This window comes from Entelurus aequoreus, linkage group LG18 (genome assembly GCF_033978785.1).
Source record: "Entelurus aequoreus isolate RoL-2023_Sb linkage group LG18, RoL_Eaeq_v1.1, whole genome shotgun sequence".
In the NCBI taxonomy this organism is placed as follows: domain Eukaryota; kingdom Metazoa; phylum Chordata; class Actinopteri; order Syngnathiformes; family Syngnathidae; genus Entelurus; species Entelurus aequoreus.
This window is the reverse complement of record NC_084748.1, coordinates 2,119,439-2,140,502: the sequence shown is the minus strand read 5'-3', so window position 1 is coordinate 2,140,502 and position 21,064 is coordinate 2,119,439. Positions and strand designations below refer to the sequence as shown.

General features: G+C 39.3%; 1 protein-coding gene across 5 annotated transcripts in view; it reads right to left on the bottom strand.

Moving 5' to 3' along the window:
- Positions 1–7,472: 7,472 nt before the first annotated feature.
- dlc1 (DLC1 Rho GTPase activating protein) overlaps positions 7,473–21,064 on the bottom strand; it is a 176,947-nt gene continuing 163,355 nt past the window's right edge. For 4 of the 5 annotated variants that reach the window (XM_062026258.1, XM_062026259.1, XM_062026261.1 and 1 more), the window contains 4 exons: positions 14,718–14,918; positions 11,904–12,121; positions 11,662–11,835; positions 7,473–9,360 (listed from right to left, as the gene is read on the bottom strand). In XM_062026258.1, coding sequence (XP_061882242.1) covers positions 9,261–9,360; positions 11,662–11,835; positions 11,904–12,121; positions 14,718–14,918 — 693 coding nt within the window. In that variant the 3' untranslated portion in view covers positions 7,473–9,260. The remainder of the gene's footprint in view (positions 9,361–11,661; positions 11,836–11,903; positions 12,122–14,717; positions 14,919–21,064) is intronic. The other variant, XR_009821806.1, reaches the window with a different exon arrangement.

Here is a 21,064-nt window from a genome sequence, read left to right as displayed (position 1 = left end):
ATTGTAATATTTGTTTACTAATGATTGTAATATTTGTTTAATAATAATTGTAAAATTTGTTTATCTTATGATTGTAATATTTGTTTACGAATAATTGTAATATTTGTTTATCTTATGATTGTAATATTTGTTTACTACAAATTGTAATATTTGTTTATGTTATGATTGTAATATTTGGTGTCTGAGAGTCTGCAGGTTACAGTTGAAAATGATTTTTGTTGACTTTATTGTTAAAAAAGTCACGACAAGTTGGACTCAACACGAGATGTTCACCTCGTGCCTGCAAACAGAATGTTGTGTTGACGTACAAGCAAACAGAATGTTGTGTTGATGTGCCTGCAAACAGAATGTTGTGTTGACGTGCCTGCAAACAGAATGTTGTGTTGACGTACAAGCAAACAGAATGTTGTGTTGATGTGCCTGCAAACAGAATGTTGTGTTGATGTGCCTGCAAACAGAATGTTGTGTTGACGTGCCTGCAAACAGAATGTTGTGTTGACGTGCCTGCAAACAGAATGTTGTGTTGACGTGCCTGCAAACAGAATGTTGTGTTGACGTACAAGCAAACAGAATGTTGTGTTGACGTGCCTGCAAACAGAATGTTGTGTTGACGTGCCTGCAAACAGAATGTTGTGTTGACGTACAAGCAAACAGAATGTTGTGTTGACGTACAAGCAAACAGAATATTGTGTTGACGTGCCTGCAAACAGAATGTTGTGTTGATGTACAAGCAAACAGAATGTGTTGACATACAAGCAAACAGAATGTTGTGTTGACGTGCCTGCAAACAGAATGTTGTGTTGACGTACAAGCAAACAGAATGTTGTGTTGACGTGCCTGCAAACAGAATGTTGTGTTGACGTGCCTGCAAACAGAATGTTGTGTTGACGTGCCTGCAAACAGAATGTTGTGTTGACGTACAAGCAAACAGAATGTTGTGTTGACGTGCCTGCAAACAGAATGTTGTGTTGACGTGCCTGCAAACAGAATGTTGTGTTGACGTGCCTGCAAACAGAATGTTGTGTTGATGTGCCTGCAAACAGAATGTTGTGTTGACGTGCCTGCAAACAGAATGTTGTGTTGACGTACAAGCAAACAGAATGTTGTGTTGATGTGCCTGCAAACAGAATGTTGTGTTGACGTGCCTGCAAACAGAATGTTGTGTTGACGTGCCTGCAAACAGAATGTTGTGTTGACGTGCCTGCAAACAGAATGTTGTGTTGACGTACAAGCAAACAGAATGTTGTGTTGACGTGCCTGCAAACAGAATGTTGTGTTGACGTGCCTGCAAACAGAATGTTGTGTTGACGTACAAGCAAACAGAATGTTGTGTTGATGTGCCTGCAAACAGATTGTTGTGTTGATGTGCCTGCAAACAGAATGTTGTGTTGACGTGCCTGCAAACAGAATGTTGTGTTGACGTGCCTGCAAACAGAATGTTGTGTTGACGTGCCTGCAAACAGAATGTTGTGTTGACGTACAAGCAAACAGAATGTTGTGTTGACGTGCCTGCAAACAGAATGTTGTGTTGACGTGCCTGCAAACAGAATGTTGTGTTGACGTACAAGCAAACAGAATGTTGTGTTGACGTACAAGCAAACAGAATATTGTGTTGACGTGCCTGCAAACAGAATGTTGTGTTGATGTACAAGCAAACAGAATGTGTTGACATACAAGCAAACAGAATGTTGTGTTGACGTGCCTGCAAACAGAATGTTGTGTTGACGTACAAGCAAACAGAATGTTGTGTTGACGTGCCTGCAAACAGAATGTTGTGTTGACGTGCCTGCAAACAGAATGTTGTGTTGACGTGCCTGCAAACAGAATGTTGTGTTGACGTACAAGCAAACAGAATGTTGTGTTGACGTGCCTGCAAACAGAATGTTGTGTTGACGTGCCTGCAAACAGAATGTTGTGTTGACGTGCCTGCAAACAGAATGTTGTGTTGATGTGCCTGCAAACAGAATGTTGTGTTGACGTGCCTGCAAACAGAATGTTGTGTTGACGTACAAGCAAACAGAATGTTGTGTTGACGTGCCTGCAAACAGAATGTTGTGTTGACGTGCCTGCAAACAGAATGTTGTGTTGACGTACAAGCAAACAGAATGTTGTGTTGACGTACAAGCAAACAGAATATTGTGTTGACGTGCCTGCAAACAGAATGTTGTGTTGATGTACAAGCAAACAGAATGTGTTGACATACAAGCAAACAGAATGTTGTGTTGACGTGCCTGCAAACAGAATGTTGTGTTGACGTACAAGCAAACAGAATGTTGTGTTGACGTGCCTGCAAACAGAATGTTGTGTTGACGTGCCTGCAAACAGAATGTTGTGTTGACGTGCCTGCAAACAGAATGTTGTGTTGACGTACAAGCAAACAGAATGTTGTGTTGACGTGCCTGCAAACAGAATGTTGTGTTGACGTGCCTGCAAACAGAATGTTGTGTTGACGTGCCTGCAAACAGAATGTTGTGTTGACGTGCCTGCAAACAGAATGTTGTGTTGACGTGCCTGCAAACAGAATGTTGTGTTGGCGTACAAGCAAACAGAATGTTGTGTTGACGTACAAGCAAACAGAATGTTGTGTTGATGTGCCTGCAAACAGAATGTTGTGTTGACGTGCCTGCAAACAGAATGTTGTGTGTGGTGTAGTATATGTAGTGGTGTAGTATATCTAGTAGTGTAGTATATGTAGTGGTGTAGTATATGTAGTGGTGTAGTATATGTAGTGGTGTAGTATATCTAGTAGTGTAGTATATGTAGTGGTGTAGTATATGTAGTGGTGTAGTATATGTAGTGGTGTAGTATATCTAGTAGTGTAGTATATCTAGTAGTGTAGTATATGTAGTAGTGTAGTATATGTAGTGGTGTAGTATATGTAGTGGTGTAGTATATCTAGTGGTGTAGTGTATCTAGTGGTGTAGTATATCTAGTAGTGTAGTATATCTAGTAGTGTAGTATATGTAGTAGTGTAGTATATGTAGTGGTGTAGTATATCTAGTGGTGTAGTATATGTAGTGGTGTAGTATATGTAGTGGTGTAGTATATCTAGTGGTGTAGTATATGTAGTGGTGTAGTATATGTAGTGGTGTAGTATATGTAGTGGTGTAGTATATCTAGTAGTGTAGTATATGTAGTGGTGTAGTATATCTAGTGGTGTAGTATATGTAGTGGTGTAGTATATGTAGTGGTGTAGTATATGTAGTGGTGTAGTATATGTAGTGGTGTAGTATATCTAGTAGTGTAGTATATGTAGTGGTGTAGTATATGTAGTAGTGTAGTATATGTAGTGGTGTAGTATATCTAGTGGTGTAGTATATGTAGTGGTGTAGTATATGTAGTGGTGTAGTATATGTAGTGGTGTAGTATATCTAGTAGTGTAGTATATGTAGTGGTGTAGTATATGTAGTAGTGTAGTATATGTAGTGGTGTAGTATATGTAGTGGTGTAGTATATGTAGTGGTGTAGTATATGTAGTGGTGTAGTATATCTAGTAGTGTAGTATATGTAGTGGTGTAGTATATGTAGTGGTGTAGTATATGTACTGGTGTAGTATATGTAGTGGTGTAGTATATCTAGTAGTGTAGTATATGTAGTGGTGTAGTATATGTAGTGGTGTAGTACATCTAGTAGTGTAGTATATGTAGTGTTGTAGTATATGTAGTGGTGTAGTATATCTAGTGGTGTAGTATATCTAGTAGTGTAGTATATGTAGTAGTGTAGTATATGTAGTGGTGTAGTATATCTAGTGGTGTAGTATATGTAGTGGTGTAGTATATGTAGTGGTGTAGTATATGTAGTGGTGTAGTATATCTAGTGGTGTAGTATATCTAGTAGTGTAGTATATGTAGTGGTGTAGTATATCTAGTGGTGTAGTATATGTAGTGGTGTAGTATATGTAGTGGTGCAGTATATCTAGTGGTGTAGTATATGTAGTGGTGTAGTATATGTAGTGGTGTAGTGTATGTAGTGGTGTAGTATATGTAGTGGTGTAGTATATCTAGTGGTGTAGTATATGTAGTGGTGTAGTATATGTAGTGGTGTAGTATATCTAGTGGTGTAGTATATGTAGTGGTGTAGTATATGTAGTGGTGTAGTATATCTAGTGGTGTAGTATATCTAGTAGTGTAGTATATGTAGTAGTGTAGTATATGTAGTGGTGTAGTATATCTAGTGGTGTAGTATATGTAGTGGTGTAGTATATGTAGTGGTGTAGTATATCTAGTGGTGTAGTATATCTAGTAGTGTAGTATATGTAGTGGTGTAGTATATCTAGTGGTGTAGTATATGTAGTGGTGTAGTATATGTAGTGGTGTAGTATATGTAGTGGTGCAGTATATCTAGTGGTGTAGTATATGTAGTGGTGTAGTATATGTAGTGGTGTAGTATATCTAGTGGTGTAGTATATGTAGTGGTGTAGTATATGTAGTGGTGCAGTATATCTAGTGGTGTAGTATATGTAGTGGTGTAGTATATGTAGTGGTGTAGTGTATGTAGTGGTGTAGTATATGTAGTGGTGTAGTATATGTAGTGGTGTAGTGTATGTAGTGGTGTAGTATATGTAGTGGTGTAGTATATGTAGTGGTGTAGTATATGTAGTGGTGTAGTATATGTAGTGGTGTAGTATATCTAGTGGTGTAGTATATGTAGTGGTGTAGTATATGTAGTGGTGTAGTATATGTAGTGGTGTAGTATATGTAGTGGTGTAGTGTATGTAGTGGTGTAGTATATGTAGTGGTGTAGTATATGTAGTGGTGTAGTATATGTAGTGGTGTAGTATATGTAGTGGTGTAGTATATGTAGTGGTGTAGTATATCTAGTGGTGTAGTATATGTAGTGGTGTAGTATATGTAGTGGTGTAGTATATGTAGTGGTGTAGTATATGTAGTGGTGTAGTATATGTAGTGGAGAACACCCAGAAGATAATTTAAAAAAATGTTTTTTTTAAATGAACAAATGAACAAGACTATTTTTAAATTCCAGTAAAAGTAAAACAAAGTGTTTTGAAACATAACTGGTAGGAAAACACTTCAAATCAGATTTTTTCCACCAATGGCTGCATACTGAAAAGTGTATTTAGGTATTTTTTTCTTTTGTAAAAAACAAAAAACAAAAACTCGGCTAAAAACAGACATTATATATAAATATATGATTGGGTATAAAAGCAGCTTCCATGAAATGCTCAGTCGTTCACAAACAAGGACGGGGGCGAGGGTCACCACTTTGTCAACAAATGCCTGAGCAAATTGTTGAACAACAACATTTCTCAACAAGGAATTGAGGGATTCCACCATCTACACTCCGTAATATCATCAAAAGGTGCAGAGAATGTGGAGAAATCACTGCAGGTAAGCCATGATATTACACACCTTGGATCCCTCAGGCATCAAAAAGAGACATCAGTGTGTAAAGGATATCACCACATGGGCTCAGGAACACTTCAGAAACCCACTGTCAGTAACTACAGTTGGTCGCTACATCTGTAAGTGCAAGTTAAAACTCTACTATGCAAAGCCACAGCCATTTATCAACAACACCCAGAAAGGCTTCGCTGGGCCCGAGCTCATCTAAGATGGACTGATGCAAAGTGGAAAAAATGACAACACATGACATTTCTTTTAATACATTTAATAGTGCACTTTGATTAACCTGTACAGAAATAATATTAATAATAATAATAAAAAAGATAAAATATTTTTTTTCTTTTTCAATTTGCGTAACACAAAGTGTGACATTTACATGACAACAACAGCACACAATACATCTCAGGTATAAATATATTTGCTTCTTAAATTAAAAGGTGTTGGTATTTGGTCCAAGGACAGGTGTGTAGTAGAGAGGACAGGTGTGTAGTAGAGAGGACAGGTGTGTAGTAGAGAGGACAGGTGTGCAGTAGAGAGGACAGGTGTGTAGTAGAGAGGACAGGTGTGTAGTAGAGAGGACAGGTGTGTAGTAGAGAGGACAGGTGTGTAGTAGAGAGGACAGGTGTGTAGTAGAGAGGACAGGTGTGTAGTAGAGAGGACAGGTGTGTAGTAGAGAGGACAGGTGTGCAGTAGAGAGGACAGGTGTGTAGTAGAGAGGACAGGTGTGTAGTAGAGAGGACAGGTGTGCAGTAGAGAGGACAGGTGTGCAGTAGAGAGGACAGGTGTGTAGTAGAGAGGACAGGTGTGTAGTAGAGAGGACAGGTGTGTAGTAGAGAGGACAGGTGTGTAGTAGAGAGGACAGGTGTGCAGTAGAGAGGACAGGTGTGTAGTAGAGAGGACAGGTGTGTAGTAGAGAGGACAGGTGTGCAGTAGAGAGGACAGGTGTGTAGTAGAGAGGACAGGTGTGTAGTAGAGAGGACAGGTGTGTAGTAGAGAGGACAGGTGTGCAGTAGAGGACAGGTGTGCAGTAGAGAGGACAGGTGTGCAGTAGAGAGGACAGGTGTGTAGTAGAGAGGACAGGTGTGCAGTAGAGAGGACAGGTGTGCAGTAGAGGACAGGTGTGTCGTAGAGAGGACAGGTGTGTAGTAGAGAGGACAGGTGTGTAGTAGAGAGGACAGGTGTGTAGTAGAGAGGACAGGTGTGTCGTAGAGAGGACAGGTGTGCAGTAGAGAGGACAGGTGTGTAGTAGAGAGGACAGGTGTGTAGTAGAGAGGACAGGTGTGTAGTAGAGAGGACAGGTGTGTAGTAGAGAGGACAGGTGTGCAGTAGAGAGGACAGGTGTGCAGTAGAGAGGACAGGTGTGTAGTAGAGAGGACAGGTGTGTAGTAGAGAGGACAGGTGTGCAGTAGAGAGGACAGGTGTGTAGTAGAGAGGACAGGTGTGTCGTAGAGAGGACAGGTGTGCAGTAGAGAGGACAGGTGTGTCGTAGAGAGGACAGGTGTGCAGTAGAGAGGACAGGTGTGTAGTAGAGAGGACAGGTGTGTCGTGGAGAGGACAGGTGTGCAGTAGAGAGGACAGGTGTGCAGTAGAGAGGACAGGTGTGTAGTAGAGAGGACAGGTGTGCAGTAGAGGACAGGTGTGTAGTAGAGAGCGGGAGAAGCTGGCCTACCTGGTCTTTACAGTAAAACCTGTAAGGTGTGCACCTTTATAAAAGGACATTGCTGTCAGCCTCCAAAGTCCAAATGCACTTTTGTGTTGTGATGCTAACATGCTAATCATTAGCATCTTTGTGTCAGACTTTTAGGAGGTGCCATCTTTTTGTCTGGTGAGTCAGTCACCGCCTCTCTCACCTCTTGTCTTGTCCACCTCCTCTCCTCCTTCTACAAGGGAAACTGCGACACTTTTTTTCCCACCCCCCCCCAAAGATTTTTTCCCCCCCCCCACCCCCCCCCCCCCTAAAGATTTTTTTTTTCACGCCCCCCCTCCCACCCGGCAAACCACATTTATTTACCCCCCCAGGAGATTACATATTTTATCCCCCAGAGAACATTTTTTTTTCACGCCCCCCCGGAATAGACATTTTTTCACGCCCCCCCCCCCCCCCCCGGCAAACCGACATGTTTTACTCCCCAAGAGATTACATTTTTTATCCCCCAGAGGGAACTTTTTTTTTCACGCACCCTGGAAAATGTTCCCTCTGCCATTGAAAACATGAAAATGTTTATTTCATTCATAATCTGTTTTTTTATGCATTCTAAGTCGTAAATAAATGCTAGCAAAAGTCAGCTAACGACGGAGGTAATGGAAGTCGATCTATAAACTGCTCTTAAAACATCCATTATTGTTTTATATACACACTTTAAGTACATATGTCATGTAGTAACATTCACAATAACATGTAATATATATATGTAAGTAAATATGTAGTATCTAGTAACATTCAGAATAACATGTAATATATACATGATGTAAGTATATACAGTATGTAGTATCTAGTAAGATTCATAATAACATGTAATATATACATGATGTAAGCATATACTGTATGTAGTATCTAGTAACATTCATAATAACATGTACCAGTAATATATACATGATGTAAGTATATATGTCATGTAGTAACATTCATAACAACATGTAATATTTACATATTTTGGTCATTTTAAGCATAAGGTGGTGTGTTAATTTCACAGATGCATCACAACATTCGCTATTTCCTTCAACAACAACAACAACAACAACAACAACAACAAGACTACTAATCATGACAGACTTCATGAGAGACAACAAAGACTACTTTGGGACAAATGATGATCCAGAACCTTCTATTTTTGAGGCTGAACATAAGGAGGATGATCTACAAGTTTTAGAAGCTAGGTGACAAGCAGATCCAGCAAGTAGCAACATTGCTAAGTGCTAAACAAGAAATCCAGACTACGAAGATAATAGAACAATCACTTACTGTACAATGTCTGCTCTCACTGGGATGCCGCCCTGATATCTTCCCGTTTAGATGAAGAATTATTGTAATCCTCAGGAAGGTTAAAAAAGATGTTTGACTTGCTGTAAGTTGGATGTCAAAGTTGACCAACTCGTGGGTTTATGTCCACAACCTTCTACTATCCAGGTGAGAGGCGGGATTTATAACCTACAATTAACTTTCACCAGCTCAGAGGCCATGCAGCAGCTCAGTATGTCAATATAGCAGCATAAGCTAGTTAGCTCTGTGATCACGGCACCGCTAAAAGTAGTTCCTCTGCGTTAGCGCATATGATAACAAAATTGCTAATACTGGTTCATATTCAGGTCAGGACGTATAAATAAAGTATTGTTGGATGTTTTTCAGAGGTTTTTATGAGCGGAATAGTGCAACCCGTTAGCCACCTCGGACTTGCCATATTTTACGACATAGAATGCACAAAAAAAACATATACGTGTTCTTATGTTACATTAGGATTGTCAATGACGGAATTTCGGCAAAAACAAAAACAAAAAAAGCGCAGTTCCCCTTCAAAGCCGACACATTCCCGTCTTTCTTCAGCCGTCACTCCACCCGCAGGCCTTACCAAAGTGTGGTCAACATGCAGGGCCTCACCAAAGTGTGGTCAACCTGCAGGGCCTCACCAAAGTGTGGTCACTCCACCTGCAAGGCCTCACCAAAGTGTGGTGACCACAAAGCAGCCAGGAGAAGCCAAGCCAGCGACGTGTGGAAGTAGTCTTTACTGCAACCTCTCGCTTCTCAGAAGCAACAACTTCTCCTGGCGCGTGTCCTCCTCACAAACATGACACAAACTAGCAAGATGCTGTCACGGTCCAAAGTCCTTCAAATCCAGGAGGCAAAGTTTGTCAATGGAATGACCTTCAAAACAAACAAATAATACAAAACAAAACAAAGTCTCATTTGTCCGCAGGCGCAGTGAAGGAGTCCCGGATGTGCGCCACTCGAGCCGCACACACGTGTCCATGCAGCTTGTTGTACCACTCGGGGAAGCGACCCCTGTGGAGGAGGAACACAGCCTGCGTCAACAACAACAACAACAACAACAACAACAGGAAAAGGTTGTAGCTGTCAAACAAGACGAATCACAGGTTTGCTGTGGATTAATTTGCATGAATCACATCATTATTTAAAACAATTTTATTATTATTATTATTATTTTTTTTTAAATTTTTTATCTGTACCTTGTTGGACTTTTTCAGGCATTTTGACTCAGATTTGTTGTTTTGTGTTTTGAGATAAGAGCTCGTCTCTATTTGAGTTAAAGCACCCGCCATGAGTTGATGTCACAGAACCCCGCGAGAACATCTGCTCCTCCTCGCTGGTGAGGTTCATCGAATTAAAGAAGGAAATCATCACACCGTGTGCAGGTGTAATTGGAGCGTGTCGCTGCTGGTCTGCACCGTATTGAGTCTATTGATGTTCAAATGATATCAAACGGCGGGCGTTTATCCGAGACAAGATGGAAAAGCTGCTGATGGTGTGTTTGACAAAGAAGCAACTGGAAGGAGATACTGCGACTCTTAAGAGACATCATTTTTTGGCCAGCCACCCCGAAACACGGAGACCACATTTTTATTCACGCCCCCGCAAACACCCCCCAGGAAAGTTTTTTTTTTTTTACGTACCCCTTTTACAAACAGACAAAACCTTTTTCACGCCCCCCAGGATGCAGAATTTTTTTCACTGTCCCCGCCCCCCCCCCAACAAGACACATTTTGTCAACGCCCCCCCAGAGACAAATTTTTTTGCAGCCGCCCCAAATACAGACATTTTTTTCACGCCCCCCCCCCTCCAATACAGAATTTCTAACCCCCCCAGAGATACATAATTTTTTTGTCAATGTCCCCCCAGCAGGCAAAAAAAAATTCACGCCCCACCCCGGGGATATAGGAATTTTTTTTCCACGCCCCCCCAAGCAAATTAAAATGTTTCACCCCCACAAAAGACAAAACATTTTTCACGACCCCCCAGATACAGAATTTGTAATTCCCCCAGGAGACCACATTTTTTTCACCCCCCCCCCCCCAACAAGTCAATATTTTTCAACACCCCAGAAGACCAATTTTTTATCACGCCCCCCCCCCAGAAACCACATTTTTTGTACCCCCCAGTAGACCTTTTTTTCACGTCCCCTTGGGATACAGAATTTTTCATGCCCCCCCGGCAATTAAAACGTTTCACTCCCACAAAAGACAAAAAAATTTTCACGCCCCCCAGGATGCAGAATTTTTTTCACTGTCCCCGCCCCCCCCAACAAGACAAATTTTTTCAATGCTCCCCACGGAGACCAATTTTTTTGCAGCCCCCCCCAAATACAGACATTTTTTCCACGCCCCCCCTCCAATACAGAATTTCTAACACCCCCAGAGATATAGATTTTTTTTTCACTGTCCCCCCAGCAGGAAAAAAGAATTTCACACCCCACCCCGGGGGAAACAGGAAAAAAAAATTTTCACGCCCCCCCAGGCAAATTAAAATGTTTCACCCCCACAGAAGACAAAACATTTTTCACGCCCCCCAGGATGCAGAATTTTTTTCACTGTCCTCGCCCCCCCCAACAAGACACATTTTTTCAACGCTCCCCCGGAGACCAATTTTTTTGCAGCCCCCCCAAATATAGACATTTTTTTCACGCCCCCCTCCAATACAGAATTTTTAACCCCCTCCAGAGATACATAATTTTTTTTCACTACCCCCCCAGCAGGCAAATAAAATTTCACGCCCCACCCCGGGGGAAACAGGAATTTTTCCACGCCCCCCCACGCAAATTAAAATGTTTCACCCCCACAGAAGACAAAACATTTTTCACGCCCCCCCCCCGATACAGAATTTGTAATTCCCCCAGGAGACCACATTTTTTTTCACCCCCCCCCAACAAGTCAATATTTTTCAACTCTCCAGAAACCAAATTTTTTCCACGCCCCCCCTGGGAAACCACATTTTTTGTACCCCCCAGTAGACCTTTTTTTTTCACCCCTCAAGGAACCACATTTTTTCACGTCCCCTTGTTATAGAGAATTTTTTTCACGCCCCCCGCCAATTAAAACGTTTCACTCCCACAAAAGACAAAACATTTTTCACGCCCCCCAGGATACAGATTATTTTTCACCGTCCCCGCCCCCAATTGTTTTTTGCACGTCCCCCCCAGATACATCATTTTTTTCACGCCCCCTGGCAAATTAAAATGTTTCACTCCCACAGAAGACGAAACATTTTTCACGCCCCCCTTTTTCACGCTAACACTGAAGGACATTTCACGCCCCCCCCCCGCCCCTGACTCCTTGAAAAAGCACAGACCTGCAGTCCACCCTGGAGAAGTGCGTCAGGCGGGACTTGTTGGCGCCGCAGGGCTCGATGAAGTAGCGTGACAGGAGCACGTTGGCACGCACGCCCACCACGGGCGCCTCCGCGTGATCCACCGACGTGGCCACCAGCGCGCACGCCCCTTTCGGCAAGTCCGTGGTCCACGTTCTGTTTCCCAGAAGAGTCCGGGTCAGACGGGCGACAAGACATGGCCACAAGGACACAGGTGTGCTTACCTGAGCACCAGGTGGTCCCTCATGGGATGCGGGGCCATGCTGGTCCTGACGTACTGGTACACCTCCGTGCTCTGGTCCAGGACTTGCACCACGCGGCTCTCGTACAGGTCCTCGTCCCAGCGGGCCTGCTCCCTCAGCAGGCGGGTCAGGACCTCCTCCGGAGGTGCGGGAACTTCCACGCTCACCTTCCACAGCCTGAGTGGGAAGCCATCCTGGACCTGAGGGATGAATATTCATGAAGATGCTCTTTTACTTTTCCAAAAATGCGCTAGCTTGATGCTAATATACATTGGCTTTGCCATTGACATGCTACTGATTAGCATTAGCGATAATACACGGCGATTTCAACACCTCCAAATTTGGTAGTGAAAACTACAACTAAGATGCACGTGTGTAATACAGTAAGTACAGTACTTACAGTATCAACACTTTCTGGGGCACAACAACAACACAAACAAACAACACACCCTGAACGATACACACACTGTTATGCACTTGCAACTTATCGTCGTTCTTGCAAACGATAATACCGGGAGTTGGTACCGTATCCAAATGTGAAACGTACCCATAGTTTGAGTAGTGATGTGCGATATCACTGAGTTTGGATCCCATACGATACCAAGTAAAATTCAGACTGGTATCGGCGATACCGATCCAATACTTTGTGCAAATATACCTAACGTGTCTGCTAACTTTAAAAAAAAGTTGTGTATTTTAAAATAATAGTATATTAATTTTATAATAAAACAGTGAAAATGTAAAAAAAAAAGCACAAAAATGGGTATGTAAAGAGAAAAGGCGGAACATTTTGAACTAATAATTAATAATAATATAGTCAGTCACCTATAACACAAAGTTTTGTCTTTAAATATTTACAGTATAATATCTGTTAGCATTTTTTTAAGTAAAAAAATATCAAACTGGCCCCTGCAAACTTGACCTTTCAGTACGTGGCCCTTGGTGGGGAAAGTTTTAAACACCCCTGATCTAAAATATTAAAAGCTCTCAAAATAAAAATAATATATAAACATAGTTTAGTTAGTCAGTTAATTTAAAAATAAAATAATACTAACTTAGAAATGATGAATTAATAACAATAATAAACACTGTTAAATGTGTAACTGAACATGAATATTTTTGCACAGGCAGAATTTTTGACACACAAGGTTATGCACTTACATAATCCTATTATTATTATTATTATTATTATTATTATTTTTAAAATCTATTCTCACATGGGAAAAAACAACAGTAAAAATGTAAGAAAAATATGTAATGAGAAAAAGCGGAACATTTTAAACTAATAGTTAATAATAATATACTTAGTCACATATAACAAAGTTTTGCTTTTAAATACAGTATATATAATATCTGGTTTTAGCATTTTTTTTAATTAAAAAAATATCAAATTGGCATACTTGACTTTTCAGTATGTGGAAAGTCTGATCCAAAATATTAGAAGCTCTCAAAACAAAAATTAAATATGAAGAAAGTTTAGTTATAGCAGTGTTTCCCACACATTTATTTATTTGTGGCGGACCGCCACGAAAGAATTAAGGCCGCCACAAAAAAAAATAAAAATATATATATATATTTTTGTGTGTGTGTCCTGTCCAGCTTCTCAGGCAAATCATATAGTAGATGTAGATGCCCGTATCGACTGTTCACATTTACTTTACAAAAGAGAAGTGTAGGATACTTCTCTTGTTGCCTTATTTGTATTTGACCACTACTGTTTTCTGTTTATTTGTTACTGACTGTGGCAGGACACCTCTGCCTCTGTTTCACTTTATGTTGCTGGTAAATAATATGCTTGTAGTAGTAGGCTAAAGTTAAATTATTTAGTATGCACTAATTAAAGGGGCAGAGCTTTAAGAGACATTTTAGCTTTTATATTTTATAAGATATATTTTTTGTAAGAACCACAATTAATAAATATTTCAGTGAATAACTTATTGTTCAAATCTGTATATAAATATGTACATAAAGTGTTGTAATTATATTGTAAAATGGATGGATGGATGGACGTTTAAAACAAAACTGTTATTATTAATTAGTAAGTATACATTTTTTGAGCCTTTTTAGAGAAAATCATATCATTGTAGTAAATTATGCAAATTACTCGATGATGTCATGGTAACCACGCCCGTAGCCACGCCCCCACCGCCACAGGTATCTTGGCAGTTTATGGGAAACACTGTACACAATCTTATTATTATTTTTATTCCATTCTCACATGGGAAAAAAACAACAGTAAAAATGTGAAAAAAATAAATAAAGAGCAAAAATAATAAAGATATGTAATAAGAAAATGATGAAATATTCTAACTAATAATTATTGATATACTTAGTAACCGTATCAATTATAATACGTGGCTCACACAATATCTGTTTGTAGCATTTTTTAAGAAATAAAAATGTTTGGACATCCCCGAACTAAAGTATGAAAAGTATCGATATTTGGATTTGAGAATCGACATTAGAGCGTGGAGATCTGGTATCGGCGGTGTGGATATTTCAGTGTGGATCAGCACATCACGCCTAATGTTATGGATATGTAAGCAAGCGGACCCGACCGGGCCTGCAGGGCCCTCCAGCCAAGACAGCCGCCATTCAAAAAAAGATGGGTACTGGAGAAGGTAACCCCTCCCACTAAACTGCAGAGAAGGTAACCCCTCCCACAGAGAAGGTAACCCCTCCCACAGAGAAGGTAACTCCTCCCACTAAACATGGGAAACATGGCCCCGGGAGAATATTGAGAGAGGACAGGACACACGCAGGGATGGATAGTTGATGAGCAGGGTGATGGCTTACCTTGCGATAGGACAGCTCGGCCTGCTCCAGGGTGGACAGGCTGTCGTAACCTTTGAACTTGTCCTTGGCCTCCTTGAGGAGAGCGTCCAGACCGTGGCGCAGGTGAGCCCGGTAGTCCCCTCCGGACATTTCCTCCAGGCGTGGCGGCAGCAGCGCCTGCTCCACGTAGGAGTTCCTGCAGCGGCTCATCTCCTCTGGTACCTGAGGGAGGACCAACAAACTAATATCATCTCCTCTGGTACCTGAGGGAGGACCACCAAACTAATATCATCTCCTCTGGTACCTGAGGGAGGACCAACAAACTAATATCATCTCCTCTGGTACCTGAGGGAGGACCAACAAACTAATATCATCTCCTCTGGTACCTGAGGGAGGACCAACAAACTAATATCATCTCCTCTGGTACCTGAGGGAGGACCAACAAACTAATATCATCTCCTCTGGTACCTGAGGGAGGACCAACAAACTAATATCATCTCCTCTGGTACCTGAGGGAGGACCAACAAACTAATATCATCTCCTCTGGTACCTGAGGGAGGACCAACAAACTAATATCATCTCCTCTGGTACCTGAGGGAGGACCAACAAACTAATATCATCTCCTCTGGTACCTGAGGGAGGACCAACAAACTAATATCATCTCCTCTGGTACCTGAGGGAGGACCAACAAACTAATATCATCTCCTCTGGTACCTGAGGGAGGACCAACAAACTAATATCATCTCCTCTGGTACCTGAGGGAGGACCAACAAACTAATATCATCTCCTCTGGTACCTGAGGGAGGACCAACAAACTAATATCATCTCCTCTGGTACCTGAGGGAGGACCAACAAACTAATATCATCTCCTCTGGTACCTGAGGGAGGACCAACAAACTAATATCATCTCCTCTGGTACCTGAGGGAGGACCAACAAACTAATATCATCTCCTCTGGTACCTGAGGGAGGACCAACAAACTAATATCATCTCCTCTGGTACCTGAGGGAGGACCAACAAACTAATATCATCTCCTCTGGTACCTGAGGGAGGACCAACAAACTAATATCATCTCCTCTGGTACCTGAGGGAGGACCACCAAACTAATATCATCTCCTCTGGTACCTGAGGGAGGACCAACAAACTAATATCATCTCCTCTGGTACCTGAGGGAGGACCAACAAACTAATATCATCTCCTCTGGTACCTGAGGGAGGACCAACAAACTAATATCATCTCCTCTGGTACCTGAGGGAGGACCAACAAACTAATATCATCTCCTCTGGTACCTGAGGGAGGACCAACAAACTAATATCATCTCCTCTGGTACCTGAGGGAGGACCAACAAACTAATATCATCTCCTCTGGTACCTGAGGGAGGACCACCAAACTAATATCATCTCCTCTGGTACCTGAGGGAGGACCACCCAGTCAACAAACTAATATCAAGTGTATTGTTTGGCTTTTTGTTCTCACTGAGATGTGATTGGCGTGCGAGCTCATTGGTTAGCACTCATCATGTGTGATATCACTCATCATGTGCGATATCACTCATCTTCTTTCCCATCCCACAATTCAGGCTGGTATCCATCCGATACTGAAACTTTGTGTAAATGTGACTAATGTGTCTGCTACCATCTAAAAAGTTGTGTATTTCAAATAATAACATAGCATAAAGAATACAGTTATTCATTTATTATTAGTATTTATTATTTACTATAATAGATATTATTATTATTTATTATATATTATTTACTAAATGAGATATATGTATTATTATTTATTATATTATTATTATTATCTATTATATATTATTTGCTATACGAGATGTTATTATTGTTTATTATATATTATTTACTGTATGAGATATTATTATTGTTTATTATATATTATTTACTATATGATATATTATTATTGTTTATTATACATTATTTACTATATGAGATATATGTAATATTATTTATTATATTATTATTATTTATATATATTATTTGCTATATGAGATATTATTATTGTTTATTATATATTATTTACTATATGAGATATATGTATTATTATTTTTTATATTATTATTATTATTATTTACTATATGAGATGTTATTATTGTTTATTATATATTATTTACTATATGAGATATACTGTATGTATTATTATGTATTATATTATTATTATTATTTATTATATATTATTTGCTATATGAGATATTATTGTTTATTATATATTATTTACTATGTGAGATGTATGTATTATTATTTATTATATTATTATTTATTATATATTATTTGCTATATGAGATATTATTATTATTTATTATATATTATTTAATGTATGAGATATTATAGTTTATTATATATTATTTACTATATGAGATATTATTATTGTTTATTATATATAATTTACTATATGAGATATATGTATTATTATTTATTATATTATAATTATCTATTATATATTATTTGCTATATGAGATGTTATTGTTTATTATATATTATTTACTGTATGAGATATTATTATTGTTCATTATATATTATTTACTATATGAGATATTATTATTGTTTATTATATATTATTTACTATATGAGATATGTGTAATAATATGTATTATATTATTATTATTATTATTATTTATTATATATTATTTGCTATATGAAATATTATGATTGTTTATTATATATTATTTACTATATGAGATATATGTATTATTATTTATTAATTATTATTATTTGCTATATGGGATGTTATTATTGTTTATTATATATTATTTACTATATGAGATATACTGTATGTATTATTATTTATTATAATTATTATTATTTACTATATGAGATATTATTATTGTTTATTATATATTATTTACTATATGAGATATATGTATTATTATTTATTTTATCATTATTATTATCATTTGCTATATGAGATGTTATTATTGTTTATTATATATTATTTACTATTTGAGATACACTGTATGTATTATTATTTATTATATTATCATTATTATTATTTAATATATATTATTTGCTATATGAGATATTATTATTGTTTATTATATATTATTTACTATATGAGATATATGTATTATTATTTATTATATTATTATTATAGTTCATTATATATTATTTGCTATATGAGATATTATTATTGTTTATTATATATTATGTACTGTATGAGGTATTATAGTTTATTATATATTATTTACTATATGAGATATTATTATTGTTTATTATATATTATTTACTATATGAGATGTATGTATTATTATTTATTATATTATTATTATAGTTTATTATATATTATTTGCTATATGAGATATTATTATTGTTTATTATATATTATTTACTGTATGAGGTATTATAGTTTATTATATATTATTTACTATATGAGATATTATTATTGTTTATTATATATTATTTACTATATGAGTAAATGTCTTATTATTTATTATATTATTATTATAGTTTATTATATATTATTTGCTATATGAGATATTATTATTGTTTTTATATATATTATTTACTATATGAGATATTATTATTTTTTATTATATATTATTTACTATATGAAATATATTTATTATTACTATTATGTATTATATATGATATACTGCCTGTACGACCACGGCCTGCGACAGGTACAAAGTATGATGGCGGTTACATAACTGCACGTGTTGATGGTAGGCTGCAAATGAAGGCAGCTTGACAAGCTGCAGCCAAAGAATGTTCTAGTCATGCTGAAGGTCCAGCAGATGACAAAGAATGTTCTAGTCATGCTGAAGGTCCAGCAGATGACAAAGAATGTTCTAGTCATGCTGAAGGCCCAGCAGATGATAAAGAATGTTCTAGTCATGCTGAAGGCCCAGCAGATGACAGATGGCTGCTAATGATGTCATGCCTGACTAGCATATTAAAGAACTGGGAATAGAAACAGTTCACTTCCTGTCTTCTTAGTCTGTCATCTTTCACCTGAAACTAACATTCTGTCTGAAAGAAGCATCAATTAGAGACGAGTGAACCTTCACAGACACACACACATGGAGTGAACCTTCACAGACACACACACATGGAGTGAACCTTCACAGACACACACACATGGAGTGAACCTTCACAGGCACACACACATGGAGTGAACCTTCACAGACACACACACATGGAGTGAACCTTCACAGACACACACACATGGAGTGAACCTTCACAGGCACACACAAATGGAGTGAACCTTCACAGGCACACACACATGGAGTGAACCTTCACAGGCACACACAAATGGAGTGAACCTTCACAGGCACACACACATGGAGTGAACCTTCACAGGCACACACACATGGAGTGAACCTTCACAGGCACACACACATGAAGTGAACCTTCACAGGCACACACACATGGAGTGAACCTTCACAGGCACACACACATGGAGTGAACCTTCACAGGCACACACACATGGAGTGAACCTTCACAGGCACACACACATGGAGTGAACCTTCACAGGCACACACACATGGAGTGAACCTTCACAGGCACACACACATGGAGTGAACCTTCACAGGCACACACACATGGAGTGAACCTTCACAGGCACACACACATGGAGTGAACCTTCACAGACACACACACATGGAGTGAACCTTCACAGGCACACACACATGGAGTGAACCTTCACAGGCACACACACATGGAGTGAACCTTCACAGGCACACACACATGGAGTGAACCTTCACAGGCACACACACATGGAGTGAACCTTCACAGGCACACACACATGGAGTGAACCTTCACAGGCACACACACATGGAATTAATGCTCAATCACCTGCCAGCTAACTTTGTTAGCAGACAGGAAGCTCTCCTGCAATCTTATTAACACTAACCACCTGCAGCGTGTCGCTCTTTAGCCATGTGTGTGTGTAAGTGTGTGTGTGTAAGTGTGTGTGTGTAAGTGTGTGTAAGTGTGTGTGTAAGTGTGTGTGTGTGTGTGTAAGTGTGTGTGTGTGTAAGTGTGTGTGTGTGTGTGTGTAAGTGTGTGTGTGTGTGTGTGTGTAAGTGTGTGTTTGTGTAAGTGTGTGTGTGTGTAAGTGTGTGTGTGCGTGTGTGTATATGTGTGTGTGTGTGTGTGTTACGGCACGTAGCCTGAAAGGGGTTGCAAGAAGATGAATACCTGGATTTACCAACTTTTAGATGGAGCCAAACCATGTCTCTGTGTACAAACCATGTCTCTGTGTACACACCATGCCTCCATGTATCAACCATGTCTCCATGTATCAACCATGTCTCTGTGTACACACCATGTATCCATGCATAAACCATGTCTCTGTGTACAAACCATGTCTCCATGTATAAACCATGTCTCCATGTACAAACCATGTCTATGTGCACAAACCATGCCTCCGTGTACAAACCATGTATCCATGCATAAACCATGTCTCTGTGTACAAACCATGTCTCCATGTATAAACCATGTCTCTGTGTACAAACCATGTCTCCATGTATCAATCATGTCTGTATACAAACCATGCCTCCATGTACAAACCATGTCTCCATGTATCAACCATGTCTGTGTACAAACCATGTCTCCATGTATAAACCATGTCTCTGTGTACAAACCATGTCTCCATGTATAAACCATGTCTCCATGTACAAACCATGTCTATGTGCACAAACCATGCCTCCGTGTACAAACCATGTCTCCGTGTACAAACCATGTCTCCATGTACAAATCATGCCTCCATGTACAAACCATGTCTCCGTGTACAAACCATGTCTCCATGTACAAACCATGTCTCCGTGCAAAAACCATGCCTCCATGTACAAACCATGTCTCCGTGTACAAACCATGTCTCCGTGCACAAACCATGCCTCCATGTACAAACTATGCCTCCGTGTACAAACCATGTGTCCGTGTACAAAACATGTCTCCGTGTACAAACCATGTCTCCGTGTACAAAACATGTCTCCGTGCACAAACCATGCCTCCATGTACAAACTATGCCTCCGTGTACAAACCATGTCTCTGTGTACAAACCATGTCTGTGTACAAACCATGTCTCCGTGTACAAACCATGTCTGTGTACAAACCATGTCTCCGTGTACAAACCATACCTCCATGTACAAACTATGCTTCCGTGTACAAACCATGTCTCTGTGTACAAACCATGTCTCCGTGTACAAACCATGTCTGTGTACAAACCATGTCTCCGTGTACAAACCATGCCTCCGTGTACAAACCATGTCTCCGTGTACAAACCATGTCTGCGTGACAAACCATACCTCTGTGTACAAACCATGTCTCCGTGTACAAACCATGCCTCCGTGTACAAACCATGTCTGTGTACAAACCATGTCTCCGTGTACAAACCATACCTCCGTGTACAAACCATGTC